General features: G+C 38.3%; 2 protein-coding genes across 7 annotated transcripts in view; both read left to right on the plus strand.

Annotated features, from left to right (window-relative positions):
- Nucleotides 1-26,528, plus strand: part of MACC1 (MET transcriptional regulator MACC1) — a 93,143-nt gene that overhangs the window by 38,459 nt on the left and 28,156 nt on the right. Inside the window, exon 1 of one of the 6 annotated variants that reach the window (XM_032304032.1) lies at nucleotides 9,080-9,766. The exons of 3 other annotated variants lie outside the window; for them this stretch is intronic. In XM_032304032.1, the coding sequence (XP_032159923.1) occupies nucleotides 9,745-9,766 (22 nt within the window). In that variant the 5' untranslated portion in view covers nucleotides 9,080-9,744. Of the gene's footprint in view, nucleotides 1-9,079; nucleotides 9,767-20,291; nucleotides 20,774-26,528 lie in introns of those variants that run through there. 2 more of the 6 variants (XM_032304030.1, XM_032304035.1) reach the window with 2 other exon arrangements.
- On the plus strand, nucleotides 4,867-5,916 carry LOC116568568 (heterogeneous nuclear ribonucleoprotein A1-like). Its single transcript, XM_032304041.1, has one exon. The coding sequence runs from the start codon at nucleotides 4,941-4,943 to the stop codon at nucleotides 5,901-5,903; it is 963 nt and encodes a 320-aa protein (XP_032159932.1). The 5' UTR covers nucleotides 4,867-4,940; the 3' UTR covers nucleotides 5,904-5,916.

The raw sequence follows: 26,528 nt of genomic DNA on the forward strand, positions 1-26,528 counted from the left end.
TGGACTAAGGGAGTTACTTCCATGTGCATCTTTGGAGGCTGAAGCTCAAAAATGGAAACTAAGGAGGTCTTGAGCGCAGAACTCTAGTCCCTGGAAACTCAGGAGTGAACGATAGAGAATGAGTTGAGCTGTCTACTTCTGTACACTCCCACGACCCCTCTCCTTGTTGAGGATGCTGCCATTTTTCCTTGTGTCTGGTTCTGCTCTACCTTGTGCTTTCCATACTTCTATAATGTAAATCATAAATCAGATCTTGTCATTCCCTTGATTTAAACTCCTCTGTGTCTTCTTTCCTTCAGGCTAAAGTTCAAGTTCCTCAGCATGCCTTGTAAGGTCATTCAGGCCCAGCTCTGCTGGCCTCTGCATCCTTTCCTTTGCCACTTCCTCTGTCCTCTCACCTTAATCCCTGCTACATTGCTATGGGCCAGTCTTCCTCAACTACTTGCTTCCTGAATGAGCCACACTCACACTTGCTTCTCTATCCCTGGTATCAAATTTCTTTTACCTGAAGCCCTCTTCACCCTTCATTGTACACACTCCAGTGTAGCTGCCATTGAAACCCAGATAGCGCAATCTTCAGAACCCATTTCATAAACACTACATGATACACTGGGGCAGATAGGCTGAGGGGTGTCTCCTGTCCTTATGATCCCAGCTGTTACTTTCATCCCTGTCTTTTGTAATACCTACATGCTGTGTGCTTTCTGCTGGGTTGGACCAGCACCCATCAAGGTCATCTCTACATTTAAGTCATCAATTCTGATGATATAGAATCACTTCTATCTCTTTAGAAGATCTATTTTTAAATAAAGAAACATAAAAGTAGAAATCCATTCTACTAAATAAGACCCAGTCATCTTTGAAAGTTTAAAAAGGAGAAATGCACAGTTAGGTTGGATAGGCTTAGGTTAACACTTTCCTGGGTGCAGAGTGGTATTAAAAATATTCAACAGTGGATATGGCTTAGACACTGACCTATCAGAATGGATGCTGGCCAGTATAAGACATTTGGGTGTTCTCATGGAATATCTACTTTACCTGAAAACAAGGGATAGGCATGAAAATATTGCCTGGTTTTTATTAACTTCAAATATAGGAAACACCCATGTTTCTAGGCTATTATGTCAAGAGATGTCTTTAGAAGCCTAACTGGATATAAAGGGGAATATTTCTCCTGGCCAAAACAAAGAGGAAATTAGATACTAATGGCAGCATGTGGTGCTTTGGCTCTCTTGTCTAATTACATTGCTTGATCCTCTCTTGTCTTGAGTTGGGTTTGGCAGTTTAAGTTCAAAGTCCCTGTGATTAGCCTGTGTATTCTTGCCTGTTATGATTTGACAATTTATTTTCTTTTCCAGGATTGGTTGTTATGATCAGTAAGTTGGTTGAGAATGTTGATAACAGAGGTCTCTCAGTAACTTCTTTTCTTCTTGAATGTCATGGTGTTTTTCTTCAGTTTTTGTTATTATTTTGAAATATAACTTAGTACTGTTTGTTAGTAGAGAGGTATTTTTATGCTTCTCTGTAGCTGTCCATTTCTGGTAATCTTTTAAACAGGTATATACGTGTATATGCATGTGTGTGTGTGTATGGCAGATGGGATAGCCACATATTTTCCTTTAGTCCCTATGTTGCTAATAATTATACAGGATGTGGCTAAATCACAACTGCTTTAAAATCCTGCTCATAAGGCCTTTTTCCTTTATGAAGAGATGTATAATTCACAACTTTCTTATTGATTTGTTTTACAGAACATTTAGTTTTATTTATTTTAAAGTTTATGGGGAGGGTGAGAGGGGTGGGATGGCTTAGGGATGAACATCGTGGAGGGTGTGTCCTGTGGTGAATGCTGTGAATTGTGTAAGACCGGTGATTCACAGACCCGTACCCTCGAAACAAATAATACATTATAGCTTCACTTTTAAAAAAACCTTATTTTCAAATAACAATAATTATTGATTTTTAAATAAAAATAGTCTTTTTTTCTTTTTTAACTAAAAGAAGGAGGTAGGATTGAAAGTAGATTCTGCAGTATTATTTGTGATGACACTTTATGTATTCTTGACTCACCTCTGCGATTTCCTCTTCATTCATTTTTGGTGTTTGATTCTCATGTTAATAAGCACTCTGTCGTCCCTGTGTGCTTCCTATTTAATTTGAGCGATGGGATTTATTCCCTTATTCTAATCCTTATTTCAGGGCATGGCTTTGAAGTGATTGCTTCCTGATGGTTATGTGATGATCTCCCTAGAGTTGATGGAAGATGTGGAAGGGGAGGGTTGTGTTAGAGCAGGAGAATGGCTTCAGGCCAAGACGATGTCAGCTTGTCCCTGTGCTGAGCAAGGCAAGCCAAACCCTCCACCTGTGTAGTGCACCAGTTTCTCCTGCGTTGAACTGCTGCCTCCAGCACTCCACCACACACTCTCAGGTCCCTTCTCTGTGTAATCTCCTTTCGCCTCAGATAGCTTTGTTTGGGATGGTGCCTACTTTCTGGTATGTCTGGACAGGAGGAGGTCAAACCTGCCAACTCTTTATCTATGGACCACATTCCCACCTTTGTAGCTAAGGAATTTTCCTTCTACCCTCAGCTTCCTTGTCCAAGCCTTTATAAGCCACATAATCTGTCTGTGTCTCGATTTCTTATCTGCAAAAAGAGCTAATAACATTGGCTACTTTTCTCCTAAGATAGCTTTGAGGATTAATAAGCTGGCATTCAAAAGGACAAGTGAGATGACAGGCCTTCCATAAATTCAAATTACTATTATTATCATCCTTCTTTTTTTTTATTGCCAACAGAATAATAAATCATATAGGATCTAGTATTTATGGAGGGCTTTGCATTTTTAAAAGTAGTTTGTAATGTTTAATCATTTAGAAAAGACTTGTTCTGCATAATCTCACCATCATACTTTTATGGGCAAAGGATTTACTAAGAGTCATCTGTAGATCTCTCTTTTTCATGAACTATTTGTTGCCATGCCAGTTATTACTTTTTAGTCTATTCTGCTTCTCATTTGAAAGATTTGTTCTGTATCAGGACTGCTTGAAGTATATCGGATTGATTCTGCTGATTAATTGGATAATATACATGTGATCTGACTTACAAATTGGTAGGGCTCATAAAAATCTTGCTTCATTAGAGAAAAACTGAAGACTAAAAATGAGGCTGAAATTTGAATGGAGAACTCCAGGATGGAGGCTAAGACCAGGGGCAGACTTCAGGAGCTTATCAAGACATGATTGAATAATCAAAGGGTGGAGCCTGGACAAAATGTTTACTCGTCTGGGTAAGCCTTCAGTGTTTACTTTGGCCAATTGATCCCCTTTCATCCTCTCATGCCCACTAGGAGACCAACATCCATTAAACTCAAGTCTTTGGCAGTCTTGCTTTGTTCATTGTTTACCTCCTGAAATAGCATGATTCTCTTGGCTCTTTATCCCTCTTGATCTCCCATGCTGCATTTGGATTCAATGGCAAATTCTGATTCAGAAAAGTTCCTGGGACTTTACTTAGGCACTAGTTTAATTACTGCCAGGTTTTTCCCAGTCCTCACAAAAGGAGATCAGACATTGTTTGATCAATATCTTTTTGTCAGTGATTTGCTTCTCTTCCCACCATACTCTTCCAGGCCCCAGGTATCTGATGCCTCAGGACCCTCCAGATGTTGTAATCTTTTTGAGGTTTCTTTGCTAATAACCAAACTTCAGACCCTCTACCTGGATGAGGCAGTGCCTGTCAGACCCACAGAAAGATGGTCTGCCCTCAGGACTTTGCTGTTTCAAGGTTTCACCACTAGAGAGTGGTGTTTTGTTCTTATCGTCCTTGAAATGGTTTATGTTGAAATGGTTGTGTGTGTGTGTGCGTGTGTGTGTGCTTTAAGATTTCATTTATTTATTTGAGAGAGAGAGAGAAATCACAAGCAAGAGAGGGTGGGCAGAGGAGAGGGAGAAGCAGACCCACCCCCTGAGCAGGGAGCCCAGCGTGGTGGACCCTGAGATCATGACCAGAGCAGAAGGCAGACACTTAACCGATGAGCCATCCATGTGCCCGCAAATGGTTTTTATTAAATAAATCTTTCCATAAATGAAATTGTGTATATATTCTAGTGAAAAAATAAGCTTGTATATTTTAAGGACTAAAAATGAAAAACGGTAAAGACGTTTCTTCTAAAAGGCATGATGTTAAGTCTACTATTAGATGATCAAAATTTGAAAGTTTTCTGCTTCATCTGAAATTGACTGTAAAGAATCATGATTTTGAATTCTGCAGCTCAAATATGGCTTTTTAAACTTTCCACGGTCTATCCAGACCTTTGTCTGAAGCCATTGTGCATAATGCAGTTACATTCTACTCTCTTGGTTTTCATCTGGAGACATTTGTAAAATAAACCATGCTTTCAAGTTAATTTATTCTCCAGTTTATTGATGGCACCTACACAGGAGCATGTGCAGGCTTTTCTAAATGGAAAAAAGAATGTGATATGTATAATCTTAAAATATCAAAGTCAGGCCAACTTTAAAAATGCCCAAGAAAGGAAAACAAGTTGTCGCTAAGATTCCACAGAATCTTTCTAGTAGCTATGCTTATTTAATATACAAAAAAGGCAGGACCACATGATTCTTTACTCAGAGGGCCAAAAACTTTAGCTCTAATGGGTTTGCATAGGGACTAGGCAAATGGCAGAACCAGCTGAAAGCAAATCTGAGAAGAAGAGAGAGCAGCTCCTGCTGGATAGGCCTGGGAGGAGGAAGAAAGAACATAGTGTTTGCTGCCTCATTGAGTTTAAGATGATCTCAGACTCTCTTTACTTTGTAACCAAATCCCAAATTACAGGACTCTTTTCAAGCACCACAATTTTAATGTTAAAACAATATTGGGGCTTTCTGCCTGTGGACGCCGCCGAGTAAGCATCGTTAAAGTCTCCCCTCCCACCGCCGTCATGTCTAAGTCAGAGTCTCCCAAAGAGCCTGAACAGCTGCGGAAGCTCTTCATCGGAGGTCTGAGCTTTGAAACAACCGATGAGAGTCTGAGGAGCCATTTTGAGCAATGGGGAACACTTACGGACTGTGTGGTAATGAGAGATCCGAACACCAAGCGCTCCAGAGGCTTTGGGTTTGTCACCTATGCCACTGTGGAGGAGGTGGATGCAGCCATGAATGCAAGGCCACACAAGGTGGATGGAAGAGTTGTGGAACCAAAGAGGGCTGTCTCAAGAGAAGATTCTCAAAGACCTGGTGCCCACTTAACTGTGAAAAAGATTTTTGTTGGTGGCATTAAAGAAGACACTGAAGAACATCATCTAAGAGATTATTTCGAACAGTATGGGAAAATCGAAGTGATTGAGATCATGACTGACCGAGGCAGTGGCAAAAAGAGGGGTTTTGCTTTTGTAACATTTGATGACCATGATTCTGTAGACAAGATTGTCATTCAAAAATACCATACTGTGAATGGCCACAACTGTGAAGTAAGGAAAGCGCTCTCTAAGCAAGAGATGGCTAGTGCTTCATCCAGCCAAAGAGGTCGAAGTGGTTCTGGAAACTTTGGTGGTGGTCGTGGAGGTGGTTTTGGTGGGAATGACAACTTTGGTCGCGGAGGAAACTTCAGTGGTCGAGGTGGCTTTGGTGGCAGTCGAGGTGGTGGTGGATATGGTGGCAGTGGGGATGGCTATAACGGATTTGGTAATGATGGAAGCAACTTTGGAGGTGGCGGAAGCTATAGTGATTTTAGCAATTACAACAATCAATCCTCAAATTTTGGACTCATGAAAGGAGGCAATTTTGGAGGCAGAAGCTCTGGCCCTTATGGTGGTGGAGGCCAATACTTCGCCAAACCACGAAACCAAGGTGGCTATGGTGGTTCCAGCAGCAGCAGCAGCTATGGCAGTGGCAGAAGGTTTTAATTACTGCCAGGAAACAAAGCTTAGCAGGAGAGGAGAGCCAGAGAAGTGACAGGGAAGCTACAGGTTACAACAGATTTGTGAACTCAGCCAAGCACAGTGGTGGCAGGGCCTAGGTGCTACAAAGAAGACATGTTTTAGACAATACTCATGTGTATGGGCAAAAAAACTCGAGGACTGTATTTGTGACTAATTGTATAACAGGTTATTTTAGTTTCTGTTCTGTGGAAAGTGTAAAGCATTCCAACAAAGGGTTTTAATGTAGATTTTTTTTTTTTTTGCACCCATGCTGTTGATTGCTAAATGTAATAGTCTGATCATGACGCTGAATAAATGTGTCTTTTAAAAAAAAAATATTGGGAGTTAGCTTTCTGTTCTGAAAAAAATAAACATCTGGAAATCAGGGTACCTGCGATCTGATATTGACCTAATCACCAACTAGGTAAGTGTTTTTAGGTAACTCATAACTTCAGTGTCTTAGTTTCCGTATTTATAGAAGAAGACAACTGAAGTTGATCAGTAGTATTTGAATATGTATCATGGAAAATATGAGTTCTGTGGAGTGACTCCAGAGCCCCTCATTGCAGTGGACAGGGTGGTTGTAAGGTGAAGGTAGTGAGCTCTTTATCCCCCTAACTTTCAATCAGATGAAATTTTTTTGTTGTTGTTTATTTATTTTACAACTGTATTTCTTTAAGTTCTGGACATATTTCCTGAAATAGGTTCTCCATACATGAGAGAATGACGTTAGAAACCATTCAATTAAATTATTGCTAAGGTCGTTACAGTTCTAAAGATATGTTTTCTGTGACAACCAATGATAATATATATTGCATACAACAGATGTATGTATACATATAACAACACATGCTGTTATATATTTATATATTACCTTTCCCCGATATGACCTGAAGTATCCAATCATAAAAATATACATACAATAAAATTGAAAACCATTAACAAGAGAAGCTAAACCTCACATAATAATAATGACAGGATATAGTTGGTTCGGGCTGGGGGAGGAGATAATATATTAAACAAACAAACTGAAAGTGGAAATACAGGGATATTACTGCAAATGCACAAAAACCTAGCCTAAGCTTCCTTGGTAGCCAAAGTAAAACCCAAAGCATGAGGTGACACTAGCCTTTTAATAAAAGAAAACTTTAAGATTAGGAGGAAGAAATTTTTCCTTTCCCTAAGCTCTGAGAATAATTATCCATACAGGGCTTATATGATAATACAGTGGGCAAATTCCCTAATTACAGTTTTACAAAAATATGTAGAAATTTCATGTGTGTCACATCTCATCTGCGCCATGAGTTAAAACCAAGGAAGTAGTGCTGAGCCATCACTCTGTAAAAGCCATTTTGATAAGAGGCTGGAGTAATACACTTTACTTTAATGCTGTCTTGTGATTCAAACTGATTTAGAGTTAAGAGTAGAAGAACTATGTGTGGTAAATGGTTTGCATGTCCCTTTTTAGTACTAGAGTGGCTTTTAATGGAAAGATGTGGTAGGCGAGTTTAAATTCACATCGTGGGGACATACCTGAAAGGGAGGCTTTCCTTCTTGCTCTTGAATGCAGCAAAATGATATTTTGGGTGGAAGTGAAGTGCCTGGCATGTTCTTGCCTTCCTAGTTGCCTACTGAACCTCTGCGACAAGAGCCCCGAGGGCTGAGTTGGCTTTCGGCCAGCACCCAAGTGAGGCACAGTGAAAAGAGAGAGACCTACTTAAGAGGCCCTTTTTACCTCTGCCATGGAGTCAGTTTAAAATATCTCTCCCTATGTTACTCTAATGAAAATCAAAAGGAAAGGACGGGGTGGGTCATTACTTGGTTACATTGTTTTGGAGGAGAAGGAAAGCTGGGTCCCCTGCCTCTGTCACCAGTGAACTGTGTCAGAATCTGGCTTTCCTTTCAGTTCTTTTCTAGTGGCCAAAATTTTGTCATTTGAAATTTTAGTATTTTGAAGTACGGTATAACAAAGAGATAAAACCCACTCACCAGTATAGCTTCACAAATTCCCTGCTTTTTAAATCTACCCTATTTCATTTATGAACAGAGTTGGGTGGTGGTGACAACAGACTGGATCTTGGCGATCAGGTCTTGATGATCCCTCCATTTTACAGATGGACGCATGAGGCTCTCAGCCAGCAAGATGTCACTGAGTCACATACCTGGCTGGCCATAAACCCAGAACTAGCCTCCAGACCTTGAGATTTCTGGCCACCATGTCACAATATCCAAAACAATCATTACAATAGCTAATATTTTGTTTCAATATGTCTAAATGAAGCTTCGTGCATGTGTTTGTATGTGCGTGCGTGTGTGGGTTCATTTCTCTTTGTGTAAAGATGGCAGATAACGGAGATGGCGACAGTGTTGGCTTTTCGATTTTTGGCTCCAAACAGTTTTACTTTGCCATTCATGAGGCGAAAGAGGAAGAGAAAGAAGACAAACTTCCCCAAGAGTCTGAGTTTACCTTCCTAATGACAAATTTGTTTTCCCACATCACATTTTGCAAACATAAGAGAAGTGGCCTTCCACAGCCTGGTCGGTCTGCTTTCCTGAGTTTTGGGCATTACAGCATTTAGCTGTGGCTAAACTCACAGCTTTTACAGGATCCCTTTTACAAAACCTCAGACGCTGATTTCTGAGAGAGTTTGCATCACTTACAGTGACCATAATGGGATGTGACTTAAAAAAACAAATGTGAATAAAAAGAATTAAAGGCAGAGTTGCATCTCATGACCATCATATCAACGTAACCATTCTCACTTCTCTAAATTTCTTTTCAGTTTTAATCTTTTCAGTTTTAATCAGTTTTAATGTAATATATACATTTTTATACTTGAGATCATAGTTTATATAAACTTTCCAAATTAGCTTTTTCACTTAGCCATACTATAGACAATTTCTCATGTTATTAGAGATTTTGTGAGTACTTTTTAAAAAGATGACATTGTGCCCTAAGTTGATAGTTTGTAATTTATTCAATTATTCATTTGTTATAGAGCATTTGGGTTATTTTCAGTTTATTTTTCTAATATATATAATGCTCTGGTAAAGAATAATATAAACTTAGCTGTCCCCCTCTTTCTTGAATTATTTTCTTGGGGAAAATGTAAGTTACTGAGAAGGGCTAAAAAAGTTTTAGGATTATTAATGTGCACTCCCCAGGGACAGACTCTGTTTTGTGGGGCCTGAAATTTATACAACATGGGAAGGGGACCCTTTGAGAAAAAGAATACAAATTATAAATATAAATTTTTAGAGGCCCTCCCAGTGCCTTGAAAGGACTCACCACAGTAAGGGACCATAAGCTCAACTTGTATCAACTCCATATTGTCAAATATTTTCCTTGAAATATTGTATTAATTTTTAAATCCAACATTAAGCTATAAGAACACCTCATTCCTGAATAATGCATTTTGTGATTTAATTACATTAGCTAGCATAACTTGGATACCTTTAATATGGATGATTTGCTTTAGTGTGCATTTCTCTCCTTATTTTAAAGACCACAACCCACTATCTCTTGCTACATAACAAATTATCCCAAAACTTAGTGGCTCAAAATAAGCATTTTATTATATTTTACAATTTGATAGCTGAAAGATTTAGGTGTAGGGATCAGCTGAGTGGTTTTCTGCTCATCATGGTATGAACTATAGTTCTTGGCTTGCAGATGAGCTGGTCTGGAGGGTTCAAGGTGGCTTCACATTCATGCTTGGCACCTTGTAGGGGCTGACTAGGAGTTGGGGCCCAGCTGGAACTGTCGACAAGAGTATGCACATGTATATCTCCAGCAAGGTGGCCTCGGGGCAGCTGGATTCCTCACATGGCAGCTAGTTTCACCCAGAGTAAGTTTTCCTCCTTCCTTCCTTCCTTCCTTCCTTCTTTCCTTCCCTTCTTTCTTTCTTTTGTTCTTTCTTCTTTTTTTCCAGAGTAAGTTTTCAAAGAGACCTGGGCAGAGGATGCGAGGTGTGTTATAATCTAGACTTGGCAATCCCAGCAATACCAGTTCCTTCTGCATTCTATTAGTCACGCAGATCACTAAGGTTAATACAGAGTCACGGTGTTTCTGACGAGCTTTTGGGTCTCTAACCTCAGCAGCACAAAACTATGCACTCCAGCATCTTCTGGCCATTCTAGTTACCCATTATACAGAATTTTTTCCTTGGTTGAATGACCAATGCCATCTCAGATATCATAGCACCTGCCAAGTGGTGCTCCTCTTGGCTATCCCAGCCCCCGCAAGCATAGACTGTTGGAAGCCTTGGCTCAGGTGAGTGGTACGTCCACAGCAGTGCCCACACCGTTATCCAGGCCCCAGCTGTGTTTTCAGACCACTGTGTAATACACCTTGTACCAGCTTCCTTAACTCCGGATGAAGAATGAAGGAGCTTATCTGGCTTCTATTTGCCTTACAGGACCCTGTATGTGCTGTGTTACTGCTAGTCTTTTGTAGACATGGATAAAATGTCCAAGGAAGAATGTTTAGATTAGTGCAGCTGGCAAGACAGAGAGGTGAGCAAGTCATTCGTGAAATCCTGGAGCTTTGTTTTCTGAGTTTTTAATAGCCTCCCTTGTTTATAGGCTTTGTGTCCCAGGTCCCATTGTGTTTTGAAGGGAAGACTGTTTTTTCACAAAACAGAAAGCAAACACTATTGGGAGCAATACTGGTTTTTCTTGTCAGTGTCAAATTGAATTTTTCACAGCAGAAATCACAGGAAGATGTCCGTTGATCAGTCCATCATTACTAGTTCACAGACAGGCTCTCAAAAATGAAAAAGTGGGTTATTAGAAAAAAAGCTTGCAATAAAAAACTCCTTTTTTATTTTATTTCCACCCCTTTTTTTGTAGTTTAGCAAAAAATTACAGATTTTGGCTTTGTTGCCATTTGAAGAAATGAACTGCTCCAGGATTTTCATGCTTTAGAATTTAGTCTGTGCATTCTGTGGGAGTGGAAAAAGGCACTGCTAATTCCTTTTTGAACAAAAGAATCGACAGAGTAATGTTTATTAATGCCTTGAATCTCATCTTCTTTGTTAGTTCTGCAAAATTTGAATTAAGCAAAAATTTTTTTATTTATTGTCAGGCTCCAGTAATAATATATTAGTGATTTGTTAGTTTATTAATTAATTTGTGGCTTCAAATATTATACAAATGCTAAATAATAATTAAAATGGTAGGATTGAAATGTTTTGAATAGAGAAGGTAAGAAGAAAACTGTTTAAAATTAAAAATTTAATTTGGCATAATTGTAGTTATCTTTGGTATTCAGCAAAAATAGTCTGTTGTAGGGGCGCCTGGGTGGTTCAGTGGGTTAAAGCCTCTGCCTTCAGCTCAGGTCATGATCCCTGGGGTCCTGGGATTGAGCCCTGCATCAGGCTTTCTCAATGAGGAGCCTGCTTCCCTTCCTCTCTCTCTGCCTGCCTCTCTGCCTACTTGTGATCTCTGGCTGTCAAATAAATAGAGATCTTTAAAAAAAAAAAAAGTATGTTATACATACATTTGAATAAACATGTAAAGTGTTTTTTTGTTGTTGTTGTTGTAGCACCTGCCAAGTGGTGCTCCTCTTGGCTATCCCAGCTTTGTTTTTATACCGTTTTAAGCCTGGTCCTATAGGAAAGATAATTATTAACTGAATAATTATCTTTCTACCTTTGAAGTACTGCCTATTTACAGTTATTCTATGTCTTAGATGTCCTCATTTTATTATTAAGTCACTTTGAAATACAAAGACTGGTTTGTGAGGGAAGCAGCTGGAGGGGAGGCAGTGAGAAGGCAGTAAGATCAATAGGTTGCTGGTCCTGTAAGGTGAAAGGATTATTGGAATCAAGGGATTGCCATGAAATACTAATTTAAATTAGAATTTATCACAGTTTTAAGAAACTGTGTTTCTTAACACAGTTAAGAAACTGTTCTTGTGGTTTCTACTTTATCCTGTTTTACCCTAAATGTGTCCCTCTTTAGAAACAAACTATGAGGGGCTCCTGGGTGGCTCAGTGGGTTAAAGCCTCTGCTTTCGGCTCAGGTCATGATCTCAGGGTCCTAGGATTGAGCCCCGCATCGGGCTTCCTGCTCAGCGGGGAGCCGGCTTCCCTTCTTCTCTCTCTGCCTGCCTCTCTGCCTACTTGTGATCTCTGTCTGTCAAATAGATAAATAAAATCTTTTAAAAAAATTTAATTTAATTACCATGACCCACTTCAGGTAAAGATATTTTCACAATAAGAGATCATATCTCATTAAACATTAGAAAAATAGACAAAAGGAAAACAAAAATCAGTATTGAGATTCTTACCACTTACACACGTGTCCTGGTAGTACTTTTGGGTGTGTTGTTCCAGTCTTGTTTCCCTTCCTCTGATTTTATAAAATATGATTATGATAGTTCTATGCATTTGATTTTGGGCCACGTTTTAAGCTTTTCCATCTTACTATAATCTCAGAAACATATTTTGTGCTCTTACAGACTTATCAAGATTTTCTTTAACAACTGCATAATATTCCAGTGACGCAGTGTTTCATAATTTATTCAATTTTGTCTATAAGATATTTATATTAATATAATATTTATATTATATATTAATATATATATTTATATTAATTTACTTTGTCACTGAAATTGTGTAGTGATGGGTATCATTATGTATAATTAATATATTATTATTTAGATTCCCTTAGGAATATTTATAAATTCATTTCCTTTCTTCAAGCAAAATAATCCAGATTCTTCAAATCAGTCCTTAGATATTTTTGTTTTATGTGAATCTTCTGAAAGTTTCCACATCGTATTTTAATAACTCTCCCACTGGATTTAAGTATAACAGACTGATCTTATATTTTCAGTATTTCTGGCTCCTATATTTATTTTATTATTTTACCCACTTTTCTATGTGGTTCTACATTTTTATGGTGTTCCATTCCGACCACAGCCATAAATCCACACATTGCTGATTAAAATAATAATTTATTTAAACTTTTATAAATGTGAAGAAATATTTTATGTTTTGGGGCTAGTACTTTTTTTTCTGGTGAGTGTTTCCAGAATCATTTAGAATGCCCTTGGTAAATGCTTCATTTTCCTTATATTGCAAAAGTGAAAATTAACTTTCCAGTTAGCAAGTTCCTTTGAGCTTATAAGGATCAAAGATGCTTTTACACGACAAGGAGAGGTAATTGAGGAAGTAAGGAAGGAAAACAAGCGAGGGGCCCATAGGCAAGGCTTTCCTGCACTGGGACCCCAGTGTGGATGCAGTAGGAACACTGGCCACAGGGTAGTAATTCTTGTAGTTGTTGACTCAGAAGCTCCCTACTCCAGGCCTTCTGCATTCCGGTCTTCAGGGACATTGCCCACAGAAGGACTCTGCATGTAGTCATTGGGAGCGTGGACCCTGAAGCAGATTCTCAGGCTTTGGCTCCTGTCCCCTTTACTTTCTACAGTGTGATGTTGGATAAGTGAATTCATCTCTATGTATCTGAGTTTCCCCATCTGCCAAAAGGAGACAATAATATGCCCCTAGCCCTGCTGTGAGGGTTAGAAGACACAACAGATGCAAAGCACTTCGAATACTCCCCGCACAGAGGATACCCAGTGAGTGCTAGCTGTCCGTAGTTACTGCAAATTTAAGTTAATCTCCATTAGATAGTCTTTTTCCTATTTCTGTCAGATTTGCCTTATTTTCAGTGTCTTTATTTTCTATTACCGTATTTTATTTGCAATGATTTAAAAACATTAAATGTGAGTTTTTCTGGGGCGCCTGGGTGGCTCAGTTGGTTAAGTGTCTCCCTTTGGCTCGGGTCATGATCCCATGGTCCTGGGATAGAGCCCCACATCGGGCTCCCTGCTCAGCAGGAAGCCTGCTTCTCCCTCTCTCTCTCCCCCTGCTTATGTTCCCTCTCTCGCTGTGTTTCTCTCTGTCAAATAAATAAATAAAATATTTTTTAGAAAAAGTGAATTTTTCTCACTTTGTCCTCTGTTCTCATCCTCTTCCTTTGGTAATTCAGCAGTATTAATTTTCTCTCTCATTTTTATTTATGGTTAAAATCTGTTGAAAAGAACGTTTCTATTCCCTTCCGTATAAGTGCCATGTCATTTTTAGCTTGGACATATGAATCAGTTTTAAGACTCTTCCTTATTTCTTGCCTCATTTCCATGATTGCATGTCATTTTCATTTTAGTTTATGTTTCTCTGTGTGGATTTAATTGAAATGGTTATTTTGGTTATTGTTCAAATACCAAATGATATATGCTGGAGAAATAAATGTTTTAACATAGTCTTATGAAAGTTTACAAGAGATAAGTGGCTAGGATATTGATAGAATTTTAAAAACATTTGTCTCTTATTAGTTCATTTATTATAACAACAAATTGTAAGCTTCTGTACAAATATCAATGTCTTGGTGATTCAGATTCTGTTTCTCTACTTTTTAGAGAGGACCATACTATTTATCCTTTATATCTTACTGGGAAGTTGAAGAGAAAATTGATATGTGTGTAGAAATGTGGAATAGGAAAAAGAAGGGAATATTGTAAATCCAAGAGAAGGAAGAGAAAAATAGAAGCAAATAAGTAAAACACAATATAAGATAGTAAAAATGAGTAAAAGTCGAGAGTTTTTAAGTGACTATAAAAGGATAGCATTCAACTACTTAAAGACAGAGGTTAATAAAAAACACACATTTTTAAAAAATCCAGCTATTTGCTGCTTATAGTGGCATACCTAATAATCAGCCAGAGGGGTCGAAATAAGGAGGTTGTAAAAGATATTCCAGGTAATTACTGTATTTCTTTGAATTTATGATACCATCCATTTTAATACACACTCTTATTTTATGTAATACCATAGTGAAAAAAACAAAGCCAATTAAAATCTAGTATCAATTGCATATGCATCTTGATTTTTAGAGATATTAAACCATGTAAAAAAATGTCTTAAAATTATAAAATACAATAATGAAAAGAGAGCTGGCATGGCAATATTAATATCACATTAAATGAATTTAGGTCAGAAAGCATTTACAGGGATAAGTAGAAACACTAGAGGAAAATAAAGAGAAAAGTCATTAAGAAAACATAGCCTTTGCATACTTATATGAGTTTAACAACAAAGCCTTGAAACTTATCAAGCAAAAACTGAATGACAAGAAAATTTAACACCTTCAAAATTATGGTTGGAAATTTAATCACATCTTCAAGCAGAAATGTATAAATCACACAACTGTAAAATAATTATAAGTATAGAGTATACTTGAACAATATAGTTTAAAATGTCATCTAATAGACACAAAGGGACTCGGGAATTTTCTTCCTGAAGTTAATAATTTGTTCTTTGATTTCAGACATTCTGGTTCTATATTTCTAACTTTTTAAATGAAGAAAGTGATAATGCATTATATATCACTCTAAACCCTCAACCCTTTTCCTAAAAATGTAACAAAAAATTGTAAAATACATGTGTGTGTTAAATACCACACAGTTAAGGTAGTCATATAAAAACAAAAAAAAATTAAAAACCCAATATTGCTTAGTGCCAGTAGCTGCAAAATTCACATGTCCTTTATACCGTCTTGATTTTGAAATGGCTACTATGGTTCCAGTGTTCTGTTGGTTTCATCTGAAATGAAACTTTATGCTTTCTTGAAATTGTTTGGTTAAAAATGTTCCTTTGAGTTTAGGGGAAATAAACATTTTTTCCCTAGAAAGAGAGTTGGCCAAAATATTGTAATGAGAGATTCATATTTCTGTAAATGTATTATGTATTAATAACTAAGAGATTTTACTGGGAAAATGTTAACCAGAGGGATATTTGGGGGGATATACATGTGGGTGAGAGAGAGAGAGCCAGTGAGCACTGGAAAATGCCACCTGGAGCACAAGCCAACTTTGTCTTCCTGAGCTACAGGTAGAACTAAGACTTAGGCTAAAAGCCAGCGTTTATGTTTTCTTAGTATCCTGAAGTACCTCCATCTAGATCTTACAATTCTAAGAAAAGATAGGGAAACCTGAACCCCAGCAAAGCAGTGTGAAGGAGAGAGGCTTTGTCCCTAATCTAGAGTAGAAGTAGTCTTAGATACAGTTCCTAGGCAAAAGGCCATGCCACTCACAGGGAAGAGAGAGTCCTACAGTTTTCCTTTATCATCCTGATACCCCATGTCTAGTACATGTCTTAATATGTGTTTTTGCCCCTGGAAGGTTGCCTTGTAGGGGTGGGCATCTTAGACTGCCATATATTTTATTATGTCCAGTGACATGTTTGCCTAACAAAAAAAATGAAACAAATACATTTTTATCACCTCACAATTTATGACTTAGTGGCTCTCAATCTTCATTGTATATCAGAATCTCTTGAGAGCTTTTTCTAAAAATAATGATACCTGGGCTCCATATCAGGATCTTGGGGTAGATTTTGGGCATCTACATATTTCTTTTAAAGCTCTGAAGTTGACTTTGATGCAGAGGAACCATTGAGAACCACCATTTTACACTAACCTGGTTAGGGCAAATGGGCAGGATGCCAACCAGGACAAAGCTCCAGAACAGCCATCTAGGAGGACCCTGACCTGGCACCAAGTGGTGCTGTGGGCACAACTCTGAGCCTCCTGCCATTTTACCCATCTGTATCTGAGGAGCCCACTACTCCTACAAAGCAGTAAAGGTCTCAGCAGAGAGAAACACAACTCTTAAGCCTGAGTATTACCCTTGCATTTAAAGAAGGAGGCGTTGGGGAGGAAGAGAGAGGACTTGTTCTTGGAAAGGTTTGCAGTCCATTCGGACTGCTAAGTGAATAGGTTCCATTTTTCAGGCTGATTTAATGAAGAAAAAGGACAGTGATGGATAATTCCATTCACTCCATTCTGGATGATTTCCTTTGTGTTTCATCTGCTGTTTCCATTAGTATAATACTTGAAAATGGAATAATAAAACAGAGTTTAAAATATTAAAATTGATCATTTCTGTTGGTTCCCAATCTTACATAAGAAAATTTGGGTTTCTTTTAACTTCTTTCTTCAGAGTTCTTGTATACTCTATCACTACTTGATACTATCTGCAAATAAGTGAAATTTTGAAGATTTAACTGTCTCCCAGAAAGGAAATAATCCTCTAGTTTCCCAGCATTCAGAGAATATCGAAGCATTATTAGTAACAAAAATATTTCGTTTGACTGAATTACATATATGTATTATATATATGTATATATAAATTGTATATAGTTTTCATATATATCACTGAAACTATCCACCTATCTATCTACCCATTCATCCATCCATCTATCTATCTGAATATATATATTCACATAGGTACACATGTTAGTATTTTTCAAGTTTGTACTTTGATAAACATTCCATACTTTACACCCTATTCTCAGCTTACAAAATTGACACATAAAAACATGCTGAGTCCCTGAAACATTAAAAATTAGACATGATAAATTGTGGAGAACTTAGGGGAAACTCTTGCTTTATGCATAGGCTGATGTGGCATAATGAGTGTTCTTTTTTAAAAATCTTGCCGGTTCTACCAAACTTCATCCATGTGCTCCTCACAGCAATTATCATGAACCCTCTGTTCTCATTTAACAGCCACGGAACATTGATATTTTCTTTCTGTCAAGAAGGTAGACTTGTCGGATGATACGTATGATGATTCATGCCAGTGTTCTAAGTTCAAACCAAGAAAGACTGTGGGTGTATACAAAATATTTGTCAGAGGGTGTTTTTCTCTTGGCAAAGAATATTGGAAATCTTATAATTGGTTCTACCCACTAACGGAGCAGCTATTGGCTGTAAAACATTAATTTTGAGAAATTAATTTTGAAAAGGGATTGACAAACTTTGGTTGCGAAAAATTCAGTATTTTTTCAGTTATGCTCTTTAAAGAGGTGAAAAGAGCATTATCAGGTTGAATATTCAGTTAAGCTAAAATGGCAATGAAACTTCCACAGTGCCTTTCCTTCTTTCTCTTTTCCAGTATTCCTTAAGTATCTTTGTCAGTAACCACTTTTACCCTTATTAAAACCAACAGAACTGACACAGATATGAGAAAATAAAACAAACAAAAACTATCATTTTCAACAGTGATTGGTATTAATTGGAGATTTATAGTATTTAATCTGCACAAAAGTTTTTTAAAAAAAAAAACAGTTTTATTGAAATGTAATTCATATACCATTGCTACAACTACTTAAAGTAGATATATTTACACCCTATTAATGAGAAAAAGTGATGCTCAGACCACTGTATTCATTTTTTAAAATATTTTATTTATTTATTTGCCAGACAGAGATCACAAGTAGACAGGCAGGCAGAGAGAGAGGGGGAAGCAAGCTCCCTGCTGAGCAGAGAGCCCGATGTGGGGGCTCGATCCCAGGACACCGGGGCCATGACCTGAGCCAAAGGCAGAGGCTTTCACCCACTGAGCCACCCAGACGCCCCCCACTATATTCATTTTTAAGCTTTGTTTCAAACCCATCTGTCTCAGGTCAAAGCCTGTATTCTTTCTACTGTACCTTAGTGCCTCTGTTGTCAAAAGGTAGGAGTAATGCAAATAGCTGTTAAAATGTTCTACAGGGGGATGCCTGGGTGGCTCAGTTGGTTGGGCGACTGCCTTCGGCTCAGGTCATGATCCTGGAGTCCCGGGATCGAGTCCCACATCAGGCTCCCAGCTCCATGGGGAGTCTGCTTCACTCTCTGACCTTCTCCTCGCTCATGCTCTCTCTCACTGTCTCTCTCTCAAATAAATAAAATCTTTAAAAAAAAAAATGTTCTACAGGGAGTGATGAAAAGGAGATTGAGTCCCAAGATATGACTGGTCAGTAGTCATTTTTTTCACTTAGGGAGTGAGGTCAGAGCCTCAAGCCATCTGAAGGAGAGGAACTCAAGCATCTCGAGTGGGTCCAGCTGAAGAAATTTTTTCTATTGTTCAGGAATAACAGGAGGGAGAAATCAGAGGAAAAGAAAAGAAAAGGAAAAGAAAAGGAGTTAGCTGGTTGTGCCACTTTTCATACAGTATTCCATTTGACTATTAAAGCAGTACTGTGTAGATTGTGGGCTCAGTATATAATAATAAAAGTAATACATAGTAATACTTGCTATTCTTCCTCCTCCCCTTCTCCTCTTCCCCCTCTCCGCCTCCCCTTCCCCCTCTCTTCCTCCTTCTCCTTCTTCCTTTCCCTCTTTCCCTTCCCCTCCTCCGCCTCTCCCTCCTCCTCCTCCGTTTCCTCCTCCTCCCCCTCCTTCCTCTTCCTCTTCTCCTCCTCCTCCTCCTCCTATTCCTTCTTCTTCTTTACAGATGATAAATAAAATCACAGAAATGTTTATTAACTCTCTCAAATTTATACCCAGGGTCTGCAACAAGAGAATTCTAATTCCAAAGCTTGTATTCTCTGGACTTTTCCAAATATGCATTTACATCTAAGAAACAAACAAATACTGCTGATAGGTGAAAAACCAATCTCATGATGTCAAATATTCTATAAAGTGGTGGAGTTATGCATGATATGAAGCTTACAAGAAAACAAAGAATTAAGCTCAGGGCCTTGGAGAGGGCTGTGCAGGTTCGAGGGCCCTACAGGTTCAGCTTCATTAGCCACACTGTAAATCTGACTCTGGCTCCACCTCTTTTGAATCAGTAGTTGATCTCTGTATCTTTTGAAAAAAATTAGCCAGGAAGCTTCTCTTGCACTGAAGGGTGCAAGAAAAATAAAGGGTTAAGGTCACTGTTACATAGCCAAATTGTATCCAAGAACTCATAAAACAATCAAACTTGTTCAGTTACTAGGGACAGATTATACAGCTAATTTATCTTTGAAGGTTTTCTAGGAGCATGCATCACTTAAAGTTAAACTTGAGATTCACATCACTGTGAATATTATATGGCAACAGTGGACATTTGGTAACAAATTTTTTTAAATGTTTTCCACAATGAAAGTACTAAAGCCTTGATCCATGACTTAGAGGATTAGTACTCATATGCTTTTTTTTTTTTTTTTTAATTTCCAGCATAACAGTATTCATTATTTTTGCACCACACCCTGTGCTCCATGCAATCCGTGCCCTCTATAATACCCACCACCTGGTACCCCAACCTCCCACCCCCCGTCCCTTCAAAACCCTCAGATTGTTTTTCAGAGTCCATAGTCTCTCATGGTTCACCTCCCCTTCCAATTTCCCCAAACTCCCTTCTCCACTCTAAGTCCCCATGTCCTCCATGCTATTTGTTATGCTCCACAAATAAGTGAAACCATATGATAATTGACTCTCTCTGCTTGACTTATTTCACTCAGCATAATCTCTTCCAGTCCCGTCCATCAACAGATGAATGGATCAAGAAGATGTGGTATATATACACAATGGAATACTATGCAGCCATCAAAAGTACTCATATGCTTTTGAGGGGGAGCAATAATGCAACTGTGCTCAGAGGAACATTTCAGGCCATGTCACAGACACCATTTACAAATGTAGAATCATCTGTTTAGACCTGCATTTGAGCTACTTGTCTCACCGGAGTGTGATTCTCATCTTTAACTTAGCTGATTGGATCTTCAAGAGGAAGTGATATTCTCTAATCCTCATCACAGCTAGAACATCTAACTCCATATACTCTAAGAAGTAGAAACAAAGTCAGTTGAAAGAAACTAAGTATGGTGGGTTTTCCCAGACCAGATGACCTATCCTGGTTTTTTGTAACCTAACATGTATTCTTGTATTTGGATTGGATCAGGAGACAGATGGCTGATTAGCTGGACCCGCTGATTTCCATCCAGTCTGACATGATTGCCCTTGGGCAAGATGCCATCAGTACACATTAAGAAAGAGTTCCATGAAAAGGACCTGGTGTTGAACTTAGGGTAAATGGCAGGGTAAGGGTGTTGTTCCCAGCAGTCCTGATGATGCTGGTGCTTCTGCTAAGTGATTTATTTATATTTCACCATCACACTGTGAGGCATGTAACTAACAATGTTTTCCTTGCTGTGATCTCTTTGAGAAAGGGAGAGCCAGATTTGTGGTTTTTTCCTAGCAATATATGGAACTTAAAGCATGATGTTAATAAAATTATTTATTTTGGGTTTCCTACTAACTCTTTCTGTAAGTATCACCCGAATCACTTACTTGTTGTTGTTGTTTTTAACTTTCTTACTGAAGAATAATATACACTTGCTTGTTGTTTAAACATATTGTGTTGGTTGAGTATTTGTAAACATTTTCAAATTCTTTTTAAATTAAGGAAAGGGGTGTTTGTGTGTGTGCACAGGCATGCACACACACACACACACACACACACAAACTCTGTCCTTAAAATGAATATCATTATGACAGCAAATTTTTGTTATTCGTTTACAAGACTGAAATACTCCTTTTGCGTATCTGTTTAGAGTCCTTTACTTTTTCCCTTTCAGACTGAGGTTTCTGTGAAGGTCCCTTGACTCCCTCATTAAGCTGAACATAAAACAATTTCTGATCAACTGTTTCTTCGTTCCTGATTTGTGCTCATTAATATGATGTTGGCCTGAACAATTATCATAATTCTCCTGGACTTCAGTTCTGCCAATGGTGGAAGGGTAATAAGATATAAAGAAAGTGATAAACATCTTGATGTGGTAATATTAACAAGATGGAATATTTTGAGTTACCAAGACTGGAGGCATCATAGAAATTATTGCGTATTACCAATACCTTAAAGTCGAAGGGACCCTGCTGCCCACCCTGAAGAATCTTGTAAAACCACTTTCCTTGGGGAAAAATCACCCTAACAGTTTGTTTTTTTTTTTTTTAATCTTTGAGCTGATGACCAGAGATGATAAACTATTTAATTATTGGTTTATGGGGTATGTACACTACCAATCAGAAAATTCCACTCGTCCATCCAGAGGTTCTCTGGATCCAGTAGCATAACATCCAGTAACACTACACACACCATGGCAACATCAAGTAAAATCATAGCAGGTGCATGTCATCAGCTGACTACAGTATTCTTTTATGAGCCTCTCAGACTATTTATTTATTTAACGATTTTAAAAATTTATTTGAGAGAGAGAGCACACAGGGAGGAACAGAGGGGTGGGAGAAGGACAAACAGACTCTGAGCTGAGTGCAGAGCCAGACCCTGAGCTCAGGGACTCACTGCAGGGCTCCAGGCAGGGCTCTACTCAGGCACTTACCTATTTAACCCAACAAAGGAACACATTTTTTTTTTTTTTTAGATTTTTAAATTTTTTATTTTTTATAAACGTATATTTTTATCCCCAGGGGTACAGGTCTGTGAATCGCCAAAAGGAACACATTTTAAAGAAATAATTATTTTAGCAGTTATTGCGTCCCTGGCTAAGCTTTTGCAAACACTCCTCTCCTGCTCTACCCCCAAATTTTCTGGGATCTTTTGCTAAGTTGTACAGCTGGTAAGTATTCCTAATAGCTTAAGGCCTACTTTAAACAGTAAAATAAATGAAGAGCAAAACTTTGTTTATTTTTTTTAAGAAAAAAAAATAATGGGTCATGTAGAATCAGAATATGTGTATTGTAAGAGACATGTTTGACAAGAATGTGTCCCCAATTAAGTGAGTAGTAGACTGCTCTTTTCCCACTTATTTCTTCTAGCCAAGAATGACTCATGCCTCTTTAGACAAAATTTTAAAAATTCCCTTTGGGAGAGCAATTGCCAGTGAGTATGACACTTAATTGTAAGAAAACACAGGGAAATGATAAATCTGGAGAGTGCTATTTGCACCTGTGTAAACAAAAACTGCCCTCCATAGGTCACCATCATAGTCCTTTCAGTCAAAGGCTTTTTGACTCTTCCCTGTATTCAAAGACAAAAAGTCATATTTAGGATGAAGTCCTGTGAGATTGTGTGTGTGTGTGTGTGTGTGTGTGTGTGTGCGTGCGCAAGCGCGCGCACACACACGCACCAGGGAAAGAAGTTAGCATGGTGGTTTTCCGAATGTGGTTCTCAAGATGTGCCCCTCTCCCCCCACTCAAAACCACAACATCACATCACTTGGCCATTTCGTTAGAAATGCAGAATCTTGGGTGCAACCCCAGACCTTCTGGATCAGAGTTACAGGGTGGGTCCAGCAAAGCATCTTAGAACAAATCCTGCAGGTGATTATGGTACCACTGAGTTTTAGAACCACTGGCATAAAGGACAATGAAGATGTGCTTGGGTGACTGGAGAAGAGGGCTACTCCACAAAGAATTATAGCTGATAACCTCCTGTTTGTTCCTGAAATGTTATGACCCTCCAGGACCCCAGCTGTATAAGTCATCCTGATTCTTATGTTGCTGAGGACTTCTAACTGCATTTCACTGGGTTGTAACTATTTTTTTTTTACATCAGGGTTTGTTAGCATCTAAGGAATCCTAGATATATATTGTTCCTTTCTGCTCTTTTCTCCCCCAAGAAATTAAGGAGTTTAGGGAGCTTTCTGTCTTAATTGATTTTCCATGAAAAAAAACATACTTTTATCGTTTTGAAAAATATTTTTTTCATTTAAACCTTTTTTTCCTACTCATTTTAATTTGATTTGCTTAATTTTGCTCAATGATATGTACTTAGTTTTCTAACCTAAAGCTTTGGCTACCTGTGGTGTGCCAAGGACTTTAGTTTTGGACATTATATTTGGTAAAACCAACCACAGAATTTTGAAGATATTCCAGGAAACCTGAGGTTTCAGTATAAATTGCATATTGCACAATTTGGCTTTTCACCCAACCTTCCCATGTAGTTTCACCTATCAGAGGAAAAAATTGTTATACACCATTTGATTTTTTAAGTATGCCACATTGTGAGATAAGTTTTGCCTTTGTTTATCCGTTATATTTGAAAAACGTTTTTCCCTTCTTTCCTTTCCTTCCTCCCTCCTTTCCTCTTCTCTTTCTTCTCTCCTCATTTAATTTTGTTCTTTACTACTTGATACCAGAAAAGTCTTTTGATTTCTTTAAAAAATGGAATAAATGTTTTTGAAATAAAATGTCAAAGACTTCAGGGGTGCCTGGGTGGCTCAGTGGGTTAAGCCTCTGCCTTCGGCTCAGATCATGATCTCAGGATCCTGGGATGGAGCCCCACATCAGCTCTCTGCTCAGCAGGGGGCCTGCTTCCTCCTCCCGCTCTGCCTACCTCTCTGCCTACTTGTGATCTCTCTCTGTCAAATAAATAAATAAAATCTTAAATAAAAAAAAGTAAAAGACTTGAAAGAAGAGTATGAGAATTAGAGTCAAAGGTGAAAGAGGTGTGGTTAACACCTAAAGGAGAGCAAGAAGTCAAAGTTTCGCATGCCTGGCAGTTTGAACTAGAAGGTGGCATAGTTTCAGAGTGTAGTGTTGGGAACCTTGAGTCTGAGAGGGGGTGTATGGCATCCTGAGTCATGGGCTGTATGGAGTAGCCATAATGTTCATGAGGAATTATGTCTGGGTCAGTAACTCACCAGCTGTTTGACCTGGTAGGTTTGTTACGCCCCGTTGCTGAGATTTGTTTCTTGTACTCTGTAAAATCTTACAGAAAATTTCTATTTTTCAGGGTTTTCATGGGACAAAGAGAAAACATACATGTAGAGAAGGCTGAGTCTCAGCAATGGGATGCTCCCAGTTAGTATATCCTGATGCTTTTAATTGTAGTTCATCCGTTTTCATAGTTGCATGGTGCTTTAGTGAATTAAAACACCGTATTTATTTATCCATTCATGTGGCAAAGGATAATTTGGGTAATCCAGTTTTTTGTTAGTGTAACATAATGAACATTCATGCGTATCTCTTCTGACATACATATACAAGGCTTTAGTCGCACAGATAGCTGAGATTGGAATTGCTGGGTACTGTGGTATAAGCACCTTTCCTAGAGGATGCCAGATTGATTTTTAAGTGATTATGCCTAGTGATGCTTCCACTAGGAGAATATAGGACTTCTCCCTTTCTCCACATCTTTGCCAAAGCTAGTGTTGCAGATTTTTAAAATTTTGGCAAATTTGATAGGTGTAATTGTACCTCATGCAGTCTTATTTAGAATTCCCCTGATTTCCAATAAATTGAGCATATTTTAATATACTTTGGGTCATTTGTGTTTATTTTTTAAAGAAATACTTGTCCAGGACGCCTAGGTGGCTCAGTTGGCTGAGCGACTGCCTTCAGCTCAGGTCATGATCCCGGACTTCCAGGATCAAGTCCCGCATCGGGCTCTCAGCAACTTGAAGAGTCTGCTTCTCCCTCTGACCTTCTCCTCTCTCATGCTCTCTCTCAGATAAATAAATAAAAAATTCTTTTTTTTTTTTTAAGATTTTATTTATTTATTTGACAGACAGAGATCACAAGTAGGCAGAGAGGCAGGCAGAGAGAGAGAGAAAGAGGGAAGCAGGCTTCCTGCGGAGCAGAGAGCCCGATGCGGGGCTCCATCCCAGGACCCTGAGATCATGACCCGAGCCGAAGGCAGCAGCCAAAACCACTGAGCCACCCAGGCGCCCCAATAAATAAAAAGTCTTAAAAAAAAAAAAAGAAATATTTGTTCAGATCTTTTCCAAAATTTTCTATAATTTTGTTTTTATTTTGGTTGTTGATTATGAGTCTTTTAAATTTCTTTATATCATTATTATTATTAAGTAGGCTCCACATCCTGAATGGAGTCCAATGCAGGGCCTGATCTCAGGGCCCCAAATCAAGACCTGAGCTGAGATCAAGAGCTCAACTGACAGAGCCACCCAGGTGCCCCTGATTCATAGGAGTCTTTTAGAATCCAATCCTTATCTTCTCCCACATTTTGGCTTATGTTGTTAATTTTTGTAAATGATGTCATTTGACTTATCTGTAGGATTTCTCATTCTTTTAAAATATGGTTTGCATTTTGTGCTTGTGCTTTGCTTAAGAAATTCTCTACTTCCCAGAAAGTGTAAAGATAATTCTTTGGACTCTATTTTTAAGTTTTGCTTTTCAGTCTTTAAATCTCTTAAAATTGATTTGTGTATAATTAATGTAACTTTTTAAGCTGTATATCCTCCATTTACTGAATCATCATTTCACTGCTCTATGTGACGAATTCTGTCATTCATCAAGTTTTCATGTGAGGGTGTCTGTTTGTAGGGGCATTGTGTGTCCTTAGTTTCTGTTCTCATTTCACATTGTCCTATTTAGCGCATATTTAAACTAAATGCTGGTGGCACACTTCACTTTCTTCTTATTCTTTTTTGGGATTGTCTTGATTATTAGCCCTTTGCTTTTCTATATAAATTTTATTTTATTTTATTTTTTTAAAGATTTTATTTATTTATTTGACAGAGAGAGATTACAAGTAGGCAGAGAGGTAGGCAGAGAGAGAGAGGAGGAAGCAGGCTCCCTGCTAAGCAGAGAGCCCGATGTGGGACTTGATCCCAGGACCCCGAGATCATGACCTGAGCCGAAGGCAGCGGCTTAACCCACTGAGCCACCCAGGCGCCCCTCTAATATAAATTTTAAAGTAGCTTAAGAAGTTACAAACACATACATATACATAAAATGTTTTGTTTTCTCTTACAACTGCCCTGAATGTATAGAAGAACTTAAGGAAGAATTTCTAGTTTTGTGAATGTTTGCCTTCCAATCACCAAAGAGGAATTTCCTATTTATTGAAGTTGTAGCTTACTCTTCTTTTTTGTT

Source organism: Mustela erminea, chromosome 11 (assembly GCF_009829155.1).
Source record: "Mustela erminea isolate mMusErm1 chromosome 11, mMusErm1.Pri, whole genome shotgun sequence".
In the NCBI taxonomy this organism is placed as follows: domain Eukaryota; kingdom Metazoa; phylum Chordata; class Mammalia; order Carnivora; family Mustelidae; genus Mustela; species Mustela erminea.